General features: G+C 35.9%; 1 protein-coding gene across 2 annotated transcripts in view; it reads left to right on the top strand.

The window, feature by feature from the left end:
- The window catches only part of LOC6048537, a 145,785-nt gene that overhangs the window by 15,911 nt on the left and 109,821 nt on the right, over window positions 1-20,053 (top strand). The window contains exons 1-3 of one of the 2 annotated variants that reach the window (XM_038253610.1): window positions 13,706-14,043; window positions 15,196-15,496; window positions 15,558-15,696. In XM_038253610.1, the coding sequence (XP_038109538.1) occupies window positions 14,034-14,043; window positions 15,196-15,496; window positions 15,558-15,696 (450 nt within the window). In that variant the 5' untranslated portion in view covers window positions 13,706-14,033. Of the gene's footprint in view, window positions 1-13,705; window positions 14,044-15,195; window positions 15,497-15,557; window positions 15,697-20,053 lie in introns of those variants that run through there. The other variant, XM_038253619.1, reaches the window with a different exon arrangement.

Below are 20,053 nucleotides of genomic sequence, written 5' to 3'. Positions count from 1 at the left end.
GCTAAGTAGATGTCATCTACTCAAATCTACCCATAAGCACACCCCTGATTTTTTCAGCCATCCAGTCAAATTTTCATATTAAGAATTTGTATACAATTTTTTAAGTCGTAGGGGCGCCTCCAGTCAAATTTTCAAAAAAAATCGCTCCTCGACTTGGCGACTTTGCGACTAACTGCGACAGCACTTCACTGGGACACTGAAATGTTCGGTTGACTTTCCAGAAAAAGTGCAAATTACTTGAAAAAAAACTAAAGGGCGCATCAAAATTGACCCTAGAAATTGGTGAAACTTGGAGAAAGCCCTATTTTGGTCAAAAATATTGTTTAAATTGAATATTTTTCCTTATAAAAATAAATAAATTAGAGCAAACAGCTAAGTAGATGTCATCTACTCAAATCTACCCATAAGCACACCCCTGGCAATGATACAAGACGTAGTCAGGGAATCAGTACATGATTACTTCGGCAACTTGGAGTTGTTGCCGACCCCAACTTTACCACCTACACCAAACGATCGCGTAAGACCCGAGATAAACAGGAACAATAGAGATCAACCCAATCCACCCGTCCCGAGCAGGGGTAAATAACACGGGAATACCAAATTTTGGTATTACTTGGGCAAATAACAGGGACCAAAATGTGCCCTTGGTTGCCCAGTAATAGATGGTAAAATGCCATGAAATCATACCAAAGTCTAGTATGTGGAAGGGCACAACAATACCAAACCATGTTATTCCAAGGGTAAAATAATACCTTAAAATAAAACCATTTCAATACCAAGTTGAGGTCTTCTGGATTTTTTAACATTGCTTGAATACCAAAACTTGGTATTGCCATGGTTTAATTTTTAGGTATTCCCGCGCCCTTGGAAAATCAGATTTTGGTATTCCTGTGGTCTTCCAAATACATGATTTTGGTATGATTTCATGGTATTTTACCATCTATTACTGGGCAACCAAGAGGACATTTTGGTCGCTGGTATTTGCACAAGAAATACCTAAATTTGGTATTTTCATACCATTTTTAGTGCAACAGTTGCAGTTAGTGAAAAAACGGAAATGATCCATATGCAACAGCCAAATCTACTCACCTGATGATTCCATGTTGTTCTTAGTGATATTCTTCACCACATTGAATGCATTTGTCATTGATGAACGGCCTGTGCTTGAAGTTCTTGAAGATTCTGAAAAATAACAAGATTGAAAAATAAGTGCAGAGCCGTACCTAGGGTCCATGGCGCCCTTGGCGAAGCATCAATTTGGCGCCCCTCCAAATTTTTCATCATTTTGATATGTTTACTTAAATTTTCAGCGATTGCTTCAAAGAGTTTTAATAATATAATGGTAATTGATTGAATAAATATAACAGCTAAATAATCCAACCACAATTTAATTCTTTGAAGAATGTTCAAATTAATGTTTTATTATTTTTAAACCATTAAAATCGATTTAAATCTTTCCAATACAGATAGGTTGTAACGAAAAGGTGCTTTAGGATTAATGTTGACTGAAAATAGCAGTGTTGTTTTATCGTTTTAAACAGAATTTGATCTGACCTAGCTAAAATTTCATTGTATCAGCATTTTCCTGCATTCCTGAAAAAATAGTTTAACTGATTAGAAAATGGACTCCTTTTCAAATTTGTTTTTGGATGGATTCCTTTTGAAACTATTTTTTTTTCAATTTATTTTTGAAAAAATATTTCTTTTCTCTGTGACTGTGTTTTTTGATTGATATAAAATTCCTAAAATTTGTTTTTTGAAAATTCATAGCTTCAAACAAAGGCAAATTCGACATCTAAAGTTTCTTAAAATTTTGTATAAAAACCATTACACTCAAATAGAGGGTGACGAGCGGGAATTCCCGGGAAATCGCCATTTTTGGACCTCTCGATTCCCGGGAAATTTGGTCGAAGCAAAATTATATAAACAAATAAAAAAAAATTGAAAATTCGAAATTGTTCAGAACATTGGGTGTTCAATGTAAGATGTTCAAGTTCGAATGAACCAATGCTTCTCTTATCTTCTAATTCAGAAAGTGTAAATTTTAACTTATTAAAAATTCCAATAACTATAATTGGGAAAACTTAAAATCATATGGACTCCAAAATTAACCTTAAAGCATACTTATCAGTTAGCCTGGAAAACTGGAAATCTTTGTAAAGACCGCCAAATGTGAACATTCGGGTTTTCCGGATCACTATTTCTTCAATGCATATTTACAGTTTTAAAAAAGAAAAAAAAGTATTAAAATTGTTGTTTTGAGTCGCTATTTATTATATTATAAAAATCCCGATACTGTGAAATTATATATTAGCTATTTTGTTATTTCACAAAAATCTAAAAACAAGTTCATACAATAAGTTGTATTGCAGATTCAGAAAAAAATCAAGAAGTAGATAATAGTTCCCAAAAATAATGAGGCTACTAATTAACGTTTCATTAAATAAGCATGAATAAATCGTAACTGAATTCATTGAAAAGAAACACATTTATAACTTTTCTTTATACATTACTGGCACTATTAGCATAGTTATAAACACTACCAGGTCCCGGGAATTCCCGGGAAATTTCCAAATTCAACTCTCGATTCCCGGGAAATTGAAAATCTCGAGAATAGTCACCCTCTACACACAAAGCTTTTAGAACCGTTTGTGTAAATGTGAAAATTTAGGCGAAATTACACTGGATAGCCCAACACATGGAATCCATGAAATAAAAAAAAATGTATGTGAAAGATAAGCAACTTTATCCATTCCATTAAAACATAACAAAACAAAAATTTTCAAGGAAAATGTTACTAACATTCTTCAAATTATTGACCCTAGAAGCAAAATTAAGTGGAACTTTGTGTTTTCCCAAAAAATATTGCTGTTTTTGGAGTTGGAATTTTGCTTTGGTTTAAAATCTAATGGGTCCGCGATAATGGTGTTTCTGCAAATCAAAATTATACAAGAAATTGTATAATATTTTACTTTTACGACTAAAAAGTTGGTGGGCATGCCAATCTATGCAACTTTGTCGAAGACACCCAAATTTTACTTTTTCACTCTTGCTACAAGCAATTGAATACAAGCAGCAGAATATAATATATTTAGAGCAATTTATGTGCTCTTAAAAAACCAACATTTTTATGTTGAAAAAAAAATATTTTGCTAGAAATTTAACAAAAGTCAAAGCATTTTTTGTGTTAGAAATATTCAATTTAAACACTTCAGTATTTCGAAAACGTAGGCCAATCCCAACGCACAAGTTTGCATTTAAAACGATAAAAATATCTCAAATTCCATTTTCTTTAAACTTGAAATATCTTATTCTTTTTATTTCAGATTTTCAATAGAAATGTGTAAATTTCAATTAAATAGCTGATTATATAAAAAAAATACTTCAAAACATAAAAAAGCTTGATGGTTCCTGATGCTGGAAAAATGGTGAAATTTAAATTGAATTTTATATACTGTAGTTGGAATATAAAATCTCTAGCTATTTCAAAGAATTGTTATAAAACCCTGAAATTTTTGCCACTTGAGCGCCCCTTTGATAAATGAATTGAATTGAATTTTAAATTTAATTCTGGTACAATTATTGAAATAGTTGATTTTGGCGCCCCAAGTGTTATAAGTAATACTTGTAATATTCCGACCAAGATTACCGAGTTATTTTGTAGTCCTACTTTAAAATTTGGCGCCCCTTTTGTTCTGAATACCTTTCTAGGATTTTATAATAACATGACAAATTTGTACAATCATCGGCGGTCGCCAACTGCGCCAACCCCTAGGTACGGCGCTGAATAAGTGTTACTAAAATGAAACTGGATTGAAATTCACCAAAATTCTATAATCTGTCGATTAACTCGTTTTTCAAAGTATTTGGTTATCCCAACTTAGAGAAATTTCAACGTTTAAAAAAAATCTTAGTGGGTATATAAAAAAAAAATGAAAATCAGCTTTAACATTTTTGGGTTTCAAGTCATTTTAGCGCAAAATTAATTATCTCATCAAAATTTATTAAAAAAAAATCCCATAGTTTCAGAGGAATTTGATAAAACCTTTCAATACCAAAATAATACCAAAATGTGGCATCCTGACTTAGAAATTTTTCCACAATGTCAAGTCATTTCTTTAGGGGGTGTATCAAAAATGTTTGAAATCAAGTTTGAAATTTCCGGTTTTCAATGAAAGCATTCGCTTTGAGACATCATTTAAGCGCAAAATTAATTATTTTGTCAAAATTGGTTAAAAATTTCCCATAGTTTCAGAGGAATTTGAGAAAACACTTTAATACCAAAATAATACCAAAATGTGCCATCCTGACTTAGAAAATTTTCCACAATTTCAAGTCATTTCTTCAGGGGGTGTGTGTGTGTGTGTGCAATCAACCAAACGGGACCACGCGGTCGCTTCTTACAAATTGAGTTGTTTCCATGTATTTTAAGATCTACACATTCTATACATGCAAATAACTCGCATAGGCATTTGGAAGGTGTTAGCTCTGCCGAGCTTCGGTGACCCATTTCAACGCTGGCTAGCCGAGCGCGAGGTACTTCAGCTTTATCGACAAGCCCCGCCCTGAAGAACGTTTGCACCAATCGGGTTCAAACGTTATTTAGAACTTCCGAACCCTTGTCAAATGGACAAGGACCCAGCGCGTATATACTTGATAGCAACAGTATTCCTATTTCCAGTCATCGCTCACCAAGTCGTCATGGCCTAGTGGTTAGCATTTTTGCTTACCAATTCAAAGGACGGGGGATCGACCCCGACTCGAGCGACTTTGATTTTTCGTTCATGTTCAGAGTTTCAAGATTTATATTTCCTATACTTTCTCGTTAGGAGCAGATGGGAATCGAACCCAGGACCATTCGCATACAAAGCGAACTCCGTAACCAGTCAGCCACGGCCGCTCCTCTTCAAGTCATTTCTTCAGGGGGTATATCAAAAATGTTTGAAATCAAATTTGAAATTTCCGGTTTTCAATGAAAGCATTCGCTTTGAGACATCATTTTAGCGCAAAATTAATTATTTTGTCAAAATTGGTCAAAAATTTCCCATAGTTTCAGAGGAATTTGATAAAACACTGTAATACCAAAGAATACCAAAATGTGGTGTTCGACCATTGACAAATTCTGCAATTTTGCAATATCAAAACAATACCTTTAATTGGTATGATAGCACGTTTTGTTCCTGCATAATCCTTAAGACAAATTTTAAAGGGTCCAGGAATACCAAAATTTGGTATTGATACCAGAGAAAGGTATTATTACGCATTTCCTTGTTATTTACCCATGCTCGGGGTGATCAACAACAATTTTCCATTCTTAAACAACAGCGTACCGAATGAGATACAAAATCCCGGAATTAACGCCGGAAACAGAAATATTAATCAAGACCCTCAAGATTACCAAAATCAAAACAATTACCAGAACAACTACTTGAGAACAAAAATTGAACGTTGGCCCGTGCAGTTCAGTGGTGAGCATAGCACAAGATCGTTATCAGTTTGCGACTTTGTACGACAAGTTACAATCCTGGCGAACACATACCAAATTAGTCAAGATCAACTTCTTCAAAAGGCATACCTGTTTTTCACAGGAGAGGCTCAAAAATGGTACTTTACGTATTGGGAAAAGTTTCAAACCTGGGATCATCTTGTTTATTACCTTAAACTTCAATACGAACATCCTAACAAAGACAATGATATCGAACATCAAATTCGTGAACGCAAACAACGTGGGAATGAAAAGTTTAGTTACTATCAGGCAGATATGGAAAGGCTTTTCCAAAATCTTTCGTATAAGATTGATGAAACACAAAAGTTGAAAATCTTTCATAACAACCAAGCTTCCCATGCGCCAGTGCCAACGCACACCGCGGGTTTGGTTTTCTAGCTTCGGTACGCACCCATTTGTGTATTGGTATCTTGGTACATCGTACCAGCGCACCACGACACTCTCGGCTCGCCCCATCGTTTTGTGTCTGGCACTCACCCATGGCATGAACCCAGCGTGCCGTGGTACGTGTCGTGGTATTGAACCCGTTTTGTACCGCCAGCGCGTACCACGGCAAGTACCTCGGCTCGTAACGAGTGAAGCACCTTGGCTCATATGCCATGGGTGAGTGCCAGACACAAAACCGACGCGGCGAACCGAGAGTGTCGTGGTGCGCTGGTACGATGAACCAAAATACCCTCGGTTCGTGCAAGGGGTTTCCAGCATCAAGGATTACTGACCAGTCTAAATGGAATTACCAGGATTACTGGCAATATGTCATGAATTACTTTGATTTCCCAGAATTACTTGGGATTTCCAGAAATCACTTAGAATTGCTCAAATTTTTAAAAAATAACTTGGAATTACTGCCTAGCTTCCAGCATATTGAGAAAAGTCTTTGGAATTGGATTGAATGACAGTTGTCAAACGCACAAAACCACGTGCTTGGCAACAGTGCACAAAATTCCCGGTTTAAACAATTAATATGTTTAATCTTTTCTAAAATTTTACATAAATTGAAACCATTTTATTTGTTTCAATTTTGTTTTTTATACATCTTAAACCAATTTTTAAGCTGTTTTAGTCATGTCATATAGAAATAATTTAAAAAATAAATATTTATAAAATACTTATTTAATTTGAATTCGAAATGTGGTGCATATAAAATTCAAAGCACAACAGAGAACAGCAAAAATGTGTTTAAGCTATCTTAAAACTGCTATCCTTGTTTAGATTGATATTATTAGTATTGAGCTAATTCTATAAATTTAAAGCTTGAAAAACATAACAAATATAAAGAAAACATAGATTTTATGACTTTTTCAAAATCTTCCCGGGAATAAATAAATATTTTTCCCGTTTTCCAGGAAACTCAAAACTTGGGAAAATTGGACGTCCTGCTTGAAAATCATCGAATAATTGGGTAAATATCAACATCTGTTTGACAACTGATTTTGACGTTTGAGTGCATTAAAAATTCAAAGCACAACAAAGAACAAAAAAAAATCTTTAAAACAATCTAAAAGTGCTATCCTATTAATAGTATTGAGCTAAAAGTATGATTTCAAAAACATAACAAATATAAAGAAAACATAGATTTTATGACGTTTTCAAAAATTTCCCGGGAATAAATAATATATTTTTTCCGTTTTCCGGGAAACTTGGACTCCCTACTTGGAAATCGTCGAATAATGGGGTAAATATCAACATCAGTTTGACAACTGATTTTGACGTTTGAGTTGTTTTTCATCCGAATACATTTGAATTAGAGAGCATCCAAATTTGCGGACATTCCGAATCCGCTCTGTACTTCTTACAACCTTAAAAGCATCAAGGAAAAGCAAAATGCATTCTGCCGATTTACTTGAATTGATGGGAAATACACGAATTACTGAGTAACTATGGAATTTCTCGAATTACTACGGAATTACTAGGTAATTCCAGAATTACAGGAATTACTGCAGAATTGCGGAGTAATTCTGGAATTACTGAATTACTTACTCAAAATCCGAATGATTCCGTACTAGCTATAACTTTGGATTCTTACATGAAAATTAATAGGCAATAAATAGAATCATAAAAGGTTTATCGAAATTATCTTTTTAACCGTTATTTTTCAATATTTTATTATTTTCTGAAGTATATTTTCACAAACAAGAATCATGGAATTACCAGGATTACCGGGATTATTAGGAATTACCAGGATTACTCTGGAATTACTCAGTAAATCCGGAATTACAGAATTACTTGCTCAAATTCCAAGTAATTCCGGATTAGTGACCAGTCTGACACGACGCTGGAAACCCCTTGGGTTCGTGTGAGTCGGGTACGGGTGTAAACCGAACAAAGCAGGCGCAAAGCAAACCCGAGGTACAAGCGAACCGCGTGTACCGCACGGTGCAGGGAAGCTTGAATTAATCTTCTCATTGAAAAGTTCCGGCGACAAAATTGGGCGAAAAGTTCATCGCCCGGAGATCGCGAGTTGGCGCGAGCGAATGAACACCGCGAAAAAAGATTCAGGGGTGCATTGGGGTTAAATGATTATTTCGTCATTCGGTTTAATTAGAAAATAATTATTTTTTCATAAATATCGCTACTTTGAAGCGATGTTATTCATTTTTACAGTAAATTAGGCATTGTTACATCAAATTTGACCATTTAAACGCACCAGAATGGCAAAATTTTATTACAACAATGTTTGCAAATTTGACCGTTTTACCCCCAAATCCCCTTGTGGAACAAAAGAAAAGTTCATCCGCGGTCTGTCAGCAGCGCGCTGTTTTGTTTGCTAGATCAACATTTGGAAATGTCGAACGTTGAAGGAAATCGCTAAAAAATGGAAATTAACCGATTTCAAATGTTTTGGCCGCGAATGAAAGGTAAGCGTGGCTAATTTTTGATTCCGATCTGTAAAACTAGTTCTGGCGAGGGTTTTGGGCACTTCGGCAATCGATTTTACCGGCGGGTTGCTTCCAGTTGCATTTGATTTGAGGAGAAGGTTTTTCAATCCACCAGGGTCTATTTCCGGGGCAACAGTTTCGGTAATCCGGAACTTCCGGTAAATTTCATATTTGCAGTGTTAAGCATAAAAAACAAACTTAGACCAATCTTTCAAACCCGTTTTTTAAATGTAACTGAGAACAATAAATCCTCAAAGTGCGCTCTTTTTGGAGGGCAATTCTGGGGAGTGTTATTTCGGGGTTTGAGCGCAAATCGGGGGAGCGCTATTGCGGGGTTTTGGCGGGTGGGACGGGATTTTCTTTTTTAATGTACTTTAAACGAAACATTTATATAAAGGGTCATCCACAAAACACTGATAAGGGGCCATCCTCAAATCTGGGTAACCAAGAACTCCCGGAAGTCATGGCCTTGATCTAACGGGGGTGAATAAACCATCGGTATAGCTTCAGGTAGCTTCAGTGAGCCACAGTGGATACTCTTCGCCATGTTGGATTGTTATGGGTTCTCCAGGAACTCCCGAGAGTTATGACCTGATGATCTACCTGATCAACGGGGGTTTACATGGGTGTATTACAATCGATATAACTTAAGGTAACTTTATTAGACAACGATATTTACTCTGCAGCTTGTTGGAATGTTTTGGGTTATCCAGAAATTCAGGAAGTCATGGCATGGGTGTCTGCTTAAACCAGGCCATTACTTAAGAGTGTTCATTGAATCGTGGTTCATTAAAGTTATCTGAAACCACCGTTGATTATGTAGATATCCAGGCAATTACTTCCGGGAGTTCCTGGGTGACCCTTAACAATCCAATATACCCTGGAGTATCCATCGTGGTTAACTTAAGCTGCTTGAAGCTATACCGATGATTAATATACCCATATAACCCCCGTCGATCAGGGAGATCATCAGGTCAGGTCATCAAGTCACACATCAAGTCAAGTCAGCCGGGAGTTCCTGGAGGACCCATAACAATCCAACATGGCGAAGAATATCCATCGCGGCTCACTTAAGCTACCTGAAGCTATATCGATGGTTAATTCACCTATATAAACCGTCGTTGATCTGGTAGATATCCAGGTCATGATTTCAAGGATTTCTTAGAAGATGTATAACAATCCAACGTACCCCAGAGTATCCATCGTGATTCAGTGAAGCTACCTGAAGCTACACCGATGGTTAATTCACCCATATAGACAACCGTTGCGCAGGTAGATATCCAGGCCATGACTTCCGAGAGTTCCTGGGAAACCCATAACAATCCAACATGGTGCAAAGTGTTCATCATGGTCCACTAAAGCTTCTTGAAACTATACCGATGGTTGATATACCCATATAGACCCCCGTTGATCAGGTAGATCATCAGGTCATCACTTCCGGGAATTCTTGGATGATCGATAACAATCTAACGTACCTCAGAGTATCCATCGTGGTTCACTGAAGCTACCTGAAGCTACACCGATGGTTAATTCACCCATATAGACCTCCGTTGATCATGATCTCAGACGGTACCGGAAAATAAACCCCGTAATGACGAACAATAGGGTCGTAAAGACCTATATCAATTGTTATGTGCAACGATAAAAAACAGATTAAAACTCATTCATGATCACTTCTTTCATTGAAATGCAAAAAATAGAAAAGGGCAACATTTTTTTGATGGATAAACTACGGTCCGCTGTCAAGTAAGACCTTTTTGTCAAGAAGAGTTGCGATGTTATTTTTTTCAAATTGATTTAAAAATCGATTTTAAATCCTACTTGGTCGTACAAAATGTCATTGGGATTGGATACCCAGATTTGAGGATGGCCCCTTATCAGTGTTTTGTGGATGACCCCTTATATAAATGTTTCGTTTAAAGTACATTAAAAAAGAAAATCCCGTCCCACCCGCTAAAACCCCGCAATAGCGCTCCCCCGATTTGCGCTCAAACCCCGAAATAACGCTCCCCAGAATTGCGCTCTTCCTCGGTTTGTGCCCCCCAAAAGAGCGCACTTTAGGGATTTATTGTACTCAGTTCAAGACTCAGATACATTTAAAAAACGGTTTTGAAAGATTGGTTGAAAGTTTGTTTTTTTATGCTCAACACTGCAACTATGAAATTTACCGGAAGTTCCGGATTACCGAAACTGTTGCCCCAGAAAAAGCCCCTGGTGGATAGAAAAACCTTCTCCTCAAATCAAATGCAACTGGAAGCAACCCGCCGGTAAAATCGATTGCCGCAGTGCCCAGAGCCCTCGCCAGAACTAGTTTTACAGATCGGAATCAAACATCTGGAGCAACATTTGAAAGGGGCGGTACGACATTGTTCTTACGGCCTTTCGTCCCATTTAAACGCGTGTATTGAAAGGCCGTAAGAGCAATGTCGTACCGCCCCTTTCAAATGTTGCTCCAGAAATTAGCCACGCTTACCTTTCATTTGCGGCCAAAACATTTGAAATCGGTTAATTTCCATTTTTTGAGCGGATTCCTTCAACGTTCGACATTTCCAAATGTTGATCTAGCAAACAAAACAGCGCGCTGCAGACAGACCGCGGATGAACTTTTCTTTTGTTCTACAAGGGGATTTGGGGGTAAAACGGTCAAATTGGCAAACATTGTTGTTTTAAAATTTGGCCATTCTAGTGCGCTTGAATGGTCAAATTTGATGTAACAATGCCTAATTTACTGTAAAAATTAATTACATCGCATCAAAGTAGCGATATTTATGAAAAAATAATTATTTTCTAATTAAACCGAATGACGAAATAATCATTTAACCCCAATGCACCCTGAATCTTTTTTCGCGGTGTTCATTCGCTCGCGCCAACTCGCGATCTCCGGGCGGTGAACTTTTCGCCCAATTTTGTCGCCGGAACTTTTCAATGAGAAGATTAATAACAAGTTTGATTTCTTACAAAAAAAGACTTCAATTGACTCCGATTAGTTCACTAGATCAGCTATCACAGTGCTGCTACAACTTCGATAGTCTCGAACCTGGGTTATTCCCTCAGCTCGGTTCGGGTAATCAAAGACTTTCTACAGTTAATCAAATTGATCAAACGAATTTAGACGAAGAATACGAAGAGGTCTCAGATGACGAGGTGAATGCACTTTACAAATCGAACAACAACAACAAATTCAAAACCGAAACCAACATCAGAAAGCAAGGGAAGATAGGCCTGAGAGTTCAAATTTAGCACAGAAAACACTTGATTTGAGTATTTGCTGGAATTGTAAGCAAAGAGGACATTGGTATTCAAATTGCCTCGAACCAAGAAATGTATTTTGTTTCGCATGTGGTGAGCCATCGTTCACAATCAAGACTTGTCCAAATAAGCACAATTATCGATCTTCTAGTCCAAAAAACTAAGCTCCGGGGCGACCCAGGAAGAATCCCTGCCGCCGTCCCAAGAATTCAACTATTTTAATCGCGTCTTTCAAATTAACACAAGTCCTTCTCGTTGCCCCCATACAACGGTCGAGATTCCTTCAAGAAAAAATTGTTGGTCTTTTAGATTCAGGTGCAAACATTAGTGTTACAAATGCAATTGATCTTTTAGAACGATTGAATTTGAAAATTGTCAAAAACCCGATTCGAGTTCAAGCAGCAAATGGTTCGCAACTTTCATGTTTAGGTTTCGCTTACATCTCATTCACATTCATCAACAGAACTACAGTTTTACCAACTAACATGGTTTCTGTAAATATTAAATCAGCCCATACAACAGCCAAGCCACATCGCTGTCGCATGAATGCTGAAAGTAGGCATCCCCGAAGCTCAACACATGTGTGCTTCATTTGTATGCTGAAAACGACGCTTGCCTACATGAACTTTACCAACATTTTTCGATTCTGTTAGAAGACTTATCAGCCATTATTCAACATGTTTTTTGCACAGTTTTAGATAAGGATTTTGGGATTTTTTAGTTTTTTATGCATTAAGTTGTTAGTGTAGAGGATGATTTATGGGTTCTTAAAGAAAACTAATAATATTTACTTTAGTAATATTTACTGACGGTTGATAAGCATTTTTCATACGAATCTCTTCATGTGAACGTTTGTGTGCATAGCATTAATTTATTTATTCGTTCATTTCTTATGAGCCATTCTCTAGGATCTCGGAACTCTTTTATTTATTTATGTTTCATTTTGTTTGTTGATTTAATAACAAACTTTTATTTTTTATTCTCCGTGACCTGATCATAAAGTGTTAATTAACAAATAATCGTAGCGAATAAATCAACAAATTACAACATAAAAATTAAATCTTTTAGGACATGTTATTTGTTGCAAATACATACAAAAAGATTCATCCTGAACAATAAATATGTTATTATCAGTCTTTTTCTCGACATACAATTTTCGAAATACGCTTTAATTAAATGAAAAATTGCATTTTTCTAGAGAATCGTTTCTATGCTATCCCAAAAAGCGACGAAAACGGATGCATATGCCCCGAGACAGAGGGACGTTCCGCCCGAAGAGCAATGAAAGAAAGGAAGGAAAACATTGAACCATCTAAATACATGCAGAGAAGAGTCTATCCACAAACACCGACGCACTAGGTCCTCTTCGATTTCCAGCATGCTTACATGTACACTAGGGTGTAATAACAAAATCGATTTTCCAGCACAGCAATTTTGAAGCTCCTTTTGGGGTCCTAAACAACTCCCCAAGGTTTGCGAACGATTTTTTCAGTCTTCACTTTGCGCAAAGCGATTTAATTTGTATGGGAAAAAGATGCCCTAAACCCCCCTAAAAAAAATACGGCGTCCTCAAAACTCGTCAAAACGTGATTTTCGAGCAAAAAACACGTTTTTGGCGAGTTTTGAATACGCTGTATCTTTTTATAGGAGCAAGTTAGCATCATACTCTCTTCGGGAAAGTTGTATAGCACATTCCAGAGCAACCGAATATGAATCCGGTTTTAATATAGCGTGTAACGTGGATTTTTGAAATATCAAAATACAAAAAAATGGGTTTCCCCAAAAAAAACTTATATGGAAAATTGAATCGCTTTGCCCAAAGTGGGGACTTAACCAATCGTTCCCAAACTTTAGGGAGTTGTTTAGGACCCCAAGAGGAACTTAAAAGTTGCTGTGCTCACTAAATTTGGACAACTTTATTTTTTTCATATAACCATATTACACCCTAATGTACATACGTTTTGTGGTGATCTTCGTGTACGGTGTTTCCGAACCGGCCCCGCACTTTTGTGCCGTACATGTCGGTGCACACATTTTCCTAATATACCACACTCTGTGAAAGAGTCGTGCTCGAGAAATTTACACACATTTATGATCGGATGGCGAACGACGTCACTTTAGTTAGTAGTTTTCAGTACGATCTCGAAAGTGTGCGTGCGTGATGCGCTCTCTTCTTAAGTGGGATTCAAGTTTTTTTTTTCTAATGTGAGATAAGATATTTTGTGTAATTTAAACAATGAACCAAATATATCAATAGTACCTCGCTTTACTGTGCTTCGTTAACTTTTATTTGATTGAAAAGTGTTGTGCAAGCCTAAAAAGTTATTACATTGTGAATACACACTCAACAAAAATTGTATTGCTAGCTGATCTTGGTTCACTTCCGGTCAACGGAAACAATGGATCAAGGTATGTTTACCTATAAATTGTGAAAAGGGAATGGTTTAGAATAGGTCATCGTACCATACGGAAATGTGTTTTGTCGTGGTTTGTGATCAATGAAAAATAAGTAATCTCGACTGACTAGCGCTTGAATAATTGATTTTGGTATGCAGTTGTAGACAGATTGAGTTGGCGTTTGGAGATATTACGTGACGCGTCATTTGATTTTTTTTATTGTTTGTATAGCCCTTTTCTTGTAACATTTGTCATTTTGTTACTATCTACGCGTAATATACGTAACGTTAAACCATCCATATGCCCTTGTACAATAGAGTATTTTTTCCCATGACCTATGACTATGCAATCGAAACCAGAAGGAAAAAGATCACCAGTTGTTTTGGTCCGAGCCGGGATTTGAACCCCGATCCCCACTTACAAGGCGGAAGCGTTAGCACTAGGCTACCTAACTACCCCCTCAATCTACCAACAATAAAATGATCCATTCTAAGACATAATCGGAGATGTGACGTTGTTGCTGTTGCTGATTATGTCTCAAGTCCTCTCTTAATTAATGGGCATTTCTTATCGCTTATGATTCAACTGAGCGCTGTGGGCAACTTACATGGCGATGAAATTTTCCCTGAGTGACAACCTTGATTTTGAATATTGAAATAATTTGAGCCAAACGACATTTTTTGTGTTTTTTGACTGTAATTTTATTGTAAGGAGATCATCCATAAACCACGTGAACACTTTAGGGGGGGGGAGGGTTGGCGATTGTTAACGATCCATACAAAAAAGTTTTTTTTTGTATGGAGAATTGTCCACGAGGGGGGGGGGGGTTACAGATTCCCAACAAAGTGTCCACGTGGTTTATGGATGCACTTATTGTTGGCATATCAGCACATTGACATTAATAGTAAAGCTAAATAGTTAAATAGTGGGTGACAAGCAAGCTTGTATCTAAAGTTTCGCATAATTATTAAATTTCCCCTACTTGGTTTATTTAACGTCAAAAAAAGGTCATCAGATGTTGGGCTTCCGGATCATGGAATACGTTCAAAGACTGCTGACAAAACAAGATATATCAGTGATCAAATTATTATTAAACAAATCTCTTCTCTCATTTTTGATTGCATAAAACAAACGATCAAGAATAAAGAATATCTTGTTTTTCAGATAATCCAAATTACTTTGATGATCATGTGGCTAGTAGTGGGGCCGAGCCAAATAGTAAGAGTTTCTTTCTGTTTAAGAAAAGAAGCTCGGCTAGTAGAGCAACGCCGATCAAATCATCAAATCCGATCATAGCCCCTGCAATGATCAACAAACGCAGCGGCAGCTTTAAAGGACTCTTGCGTTCGAGAAGTAATTCAAACAGCAGCACGACACCCAAAGCTGCTCATTACAGTCGAGACTACAATGCGCTGGATGCTGGTAGTTTCAGTGGAAACGATGATGTGTTTTACTCGAATACAATGTGAGTGACTAACCTCGATTCTAAATATATCAATTGTTTATCGTAAACTTTCTCATTTTAGTACACCAAAGTGCAATGATGCACAGAACGATAAAGGCAACAGAGAACACAGATGTGGCAGCGAAATCGAGCTGAGAAGGCATTCCATTGGAACTTTCATGATGAAAGAAAATTTTAGGTTCGGATCAATATCTGATGAGGTAAGAAAATGTTTTGTATATACTTCGGACATAAAAAAAATGCCACTGTATATCAAAACATTTCAAAATCTGTTAAGACTTCAAAATTTCCCAAAAAAATTGGTAATTGCTATTAATTTTCTACGGCTTTTTGGAACAAAGTACTAAAGTTTATTAGTTTTCTGATAGTTGACATGATTTCAAACCAAGGGAAATTTTTAATTTCCATTAGGCCAGCGGTTCTCAACCTTTTCTTGACTATGTACCCTTTTTCTTTTTGCTTAAGCTGTTGGTACCCCTTAGTTTTTAAACATGAATGTTTTCGCTTATAGGAGTTTCTATAAAATTCCAAATATCGTTTTTTTTTGTATAAGAAACTTAAATTTTGGAGAAAAAAAAAATGTTTGAATGTTCTATAACTGTAACTCGGGGGACATTGATCGAATTTAAACTAAATTTGGAATTTTTTGGACCATTTTTTTTTTTGCTTCCTGGGTGTTTTTGAAACCTTATTGGGTCAGGGTTATTCAAAAACACTTAAAAAGTGAAAAAATATTTTATTGGACATTTAAAAAAATCGAAAAATATAGTTAAAAAGTTAAGGCTTGTATCTAGAATTGTTTGAAAACAAGTACAGGGGAGGCCTTACAATGCCCATGTACTTTTCTTCGATTAATTTTTTTTCTTGCTGAAATACATTGAAAATATTGTAAATTTTATTGAAGAACTGTTTGATAAAGTGAAATTTTCTAGTTGTTATTATTTTCAATCAAATATTTTTCATCTCAAAAAAAATCTTTGTTGCTTTTTTGAACATTTTACATCTTAAACAACACCACAATAGTATTTCGAAAGAGTGTTTAGTTGGATAATTCTGAAGAAACATCTTGATCTTGAAATTGAAATAGAAAAATTTATAAAAAAACACTTCAGTTTTTGTAGCATTGAAAATGAGATCCATATTGGAACATATGTACAACAACAATAAAAACTTTTTTTCCTAGGTTTAATGTTTAGCAAAACTAAAAGACAGGTCGAAAAAAAATGTTAAAATAATGAAACTTTAGAATCTTTTATCAAACATTTGAATTGTTTTAAGAGATGGCAGTTTCTTTCTTTCTTTTCCAGATTTGAGACAAAAATTTAAAGAATAAAAAAAATGAACCAAAAAAACTAAATAAACGGTACACTTTATTTAAAATAGTAAAATTTCTTATCGAATGCAAGCGATTTTCTCTTTTTCTGAATATTTTCTGTGTGTTATGTCGATTTTTTAGAACTTAGCCAACAATTCGAAAAAAAATGTTTCTTTAGGAAAACCTTATCATAAACTTTGCCAAAGATTTGTGATCAGAATATGCCATCTCAATGTCAGATTTTCGAAAATATTGATACACGCAAAAAATCAAGCATATTTGATTAAAAAAAATATTTTGTTGTTTTGACTTGGTGAATTTTTGTTGAATTATCCCTCAAAACCAATTGAATCATCTCCAAATTTCGAGTTGAATTGACCTGCTGAACACCCGTGCCCTGCATTTTATTTTAAATTATCCATAATTATTCATCCCATCCATAACACAAGTGGAAACTTTTTTGAAAATTTGGAGAATTTTTTTTTTGTGTAGCGTTCAAATTTAGTGAAGATTTTTTTAATTTATTGAATAAAAATATATAATGAAGCATAAAAAGGAGTTTCTGTGATTTAAGCATAAGATTTCAGAGTTATTTTAACATTTTCCACGTTCCGCGAAATTTGCGTGAAATTTGGTGTTTTGAAATTGAGGTCCCCGTGAAATTTGCTATTTTCGAGCGTGAAAAATCACTAAGCCTACATATACGTAATATGGTCAGTAAACGTCATTTAGCTAGGGTACGTTATCCATTAGTGGACCCCTTTCCTATAGTGGACCCTCTGAAGGGTTTTTGATGAAAAATTCAATTAAATCACAATTTCAAGCGTGTTGTTGTCTACAAATCTTTTATTTGGCATGTTCAGCATCATTTAAAACAATGTTGACTGACATTGAATTGTCCTTTTCACCAAAATAAGTGTTTTGAGTTCGATATCTGAAATCAGCCATGGCCACTAGCATTTTCACAACAAAACTGCATTTATATTTTATGATTGAATTAACCATCCAATCATTTTTTGACTGATTATTTAACTTCAGCAAGTCGAAATAATGTAAGTTTAAGGATCTCTACTAAAATAAAGCAAAGAACTGCCATTTTCGAGCGAAAATTAGGGGGGTCTAATATAGGACAACGAAAATCCAAACTTTTCCAAAAGTGGACCCCTGTTAATTTAACCTTCAAAAATGAAGAAAACTGTGTATTTAAGCAAAAGTTTCTCTAAAACATACAATAAATGCATGTTGTTATCAACCTAAACGCATATTTTTTTTCAATTATGAGTATAAATATAGCTTTTTCATGTTAAAAGTACCAACAATGCTGAAGCCGTAAGAATTTATAATTAATCAAAACTATAGTTCATTGTACTTAACTGAAGCATCATAATTGCAGTTTGAAATGATATTTTATAATAATAAATCAATAACAAAACATTTTTTTAAATAAACATGCGCGGTTTTGTCAGCAACTGTAAACAAATCTATTATTTAGTTTCGGTCAACCATTTATGTAATTATTATGGAAAAATTAGCATCAAGATTACTTTTTTTTATTATTTTTATGTTTATAGTGGTTTTTGAGACGTTTTCTCTGATCTTTTTCGGAAATAAATGTGTTTAAATGTCTTTTGGTTTTTTATTGTTTAAAGCCTAATTTGTTAACAAAACATAATTGTTTATAATGAAAAGTGAACAAAATCCATCTATTATTCATTATATCCATCATTAGACCTACACAATGCATCAAAACATCAAATATCGGTTAAATTTGGTATAAAAATAACAGTTTGCCTATAGTGGACCCGGGCCCACAATCGGTTTATGGACCCGGGTCCATAACAAGGCAAAAAAACTTTTTTTTCAAATAACTATTTTTATGCTCAGAAACAAATAACTGATGAAACAAATAGTCAAAATTGTTCAAAAGACTTCAGATTTCATTGTTTTGTACAAAGGGTTATGAAAAATTGCTTAAAATATTGATAATTTGTGAAAAATGTGTGTTCGGTATCACCGAAGAGGAAACCCCGCCGTGCGCACAACCCTGCGCCCACCGTGTCAAGTGACAGCAGCTGCCAAACGTCAAAACGTCATCCACGAACCGCGCGCAGGGCGCTCGCGTCAGAGCACGTCCAACCGCCAACGAGACAACACGCAAGAGTCGCAGCGCAGCACGAGAAGTGAAGAAGAAGAAGTGTAGTGTAGTGAGGAGTAGGAGAGGAAGAAGAAGGAGAAAATAAACATAGAAAATCACAAGTTTCCCAGTGTTTTCGTCCCTCCTACGTTCCGCTGCAAATCTGCCATCCAACCCAAAATACAGTCCACTATCCAGAATCGGCCAGCCCCGAACAATGTGTTTCGGCATTACTAGGGGGTTCGCTAATGGTTAAAATACCCTATCCAGCATCACGCCTAAATCTTTCACACAGGATGTCCGAGGTATAGGCTAGTACGCAGATCAGAAGGAAGGGGGTCAAGAAACAGCTTTACGAATAGCAGAACAAAGGAGAGGGAACGATTTCTTGGGGCTTTTCTTCACCCTATCTGGCTTGCTTTCGCTGCCGCTGCTGCCCATTTGAAATTTTTCTTGACCGATTCCTTCCGAAGTGCGTTTACCGCTTATGGTGGTGTTTGAAAGAGTATAGTCAAAGGAAATTTTGTTGCGTTTGCGGGTGAAAGTGATTACTGAACACTTAGTTGCATTAAGAACCATTCTGTTATCGGAGCACCAGTTTGCAAACCGGTTGAGCTGCTCTTGAAGAACCTGGCAGTCTCTATTCTCCTCGATAACAATGAAAAGCTTTATGTCGTCCGCGTAAGACAGCTTGTGACATTTAAGCAGAGGATGCACGTGAGCAATTCTCTACCAAAACCGGAAATAGATTTTATTTGTATTTTTTGATTTGGCTCAAACTTTGTGGGGGCCTTCCCTATGACCAAATAAGCTATTTTGCGTCATTGGTTCACCCATACAAGTCTCCATACAATTTTGGCAGCTGTCCATACAAAAATGGTATGTAAATATTCAAACAGCTGTAACTTTTGAGTGAATTTTCTGATCAATTTGGTGTCTTCGGCAAAGTTGTAGGTATTGTTGAGGACTTTTGAGAAAAAAATAGGTACACGGAAAAAAATTTGCAGATTTTTAATCAACTTTTTTTTCACTAAAACTCAATTTCCCAAAATACGTATTTTTTGATTTTCGAGATTTTTTGATATGTTTTAGGGGACAAAAATCCTCA

The sequence above is a fragment of the Culex quinquefasciatus genome, chromosome 1, assembly GCF_015732765.1.
Source record: "Culex quinquefasciatus strain JHB chromosome 1, VPISU_Cqui_1.0_pri_paternal, whole genome shotgun sequence".
NCBI lineage: Eukaryota > Metazoa > Arthropoda > Insecta > Diptera > Culicidae > Culex > Culex quinquefasciatus.
The sequence above is the reverse complement of the archived record's forward strand: the minus strand, read 5'-3'. Positions and strand labels throughout refer to the sequence as shown.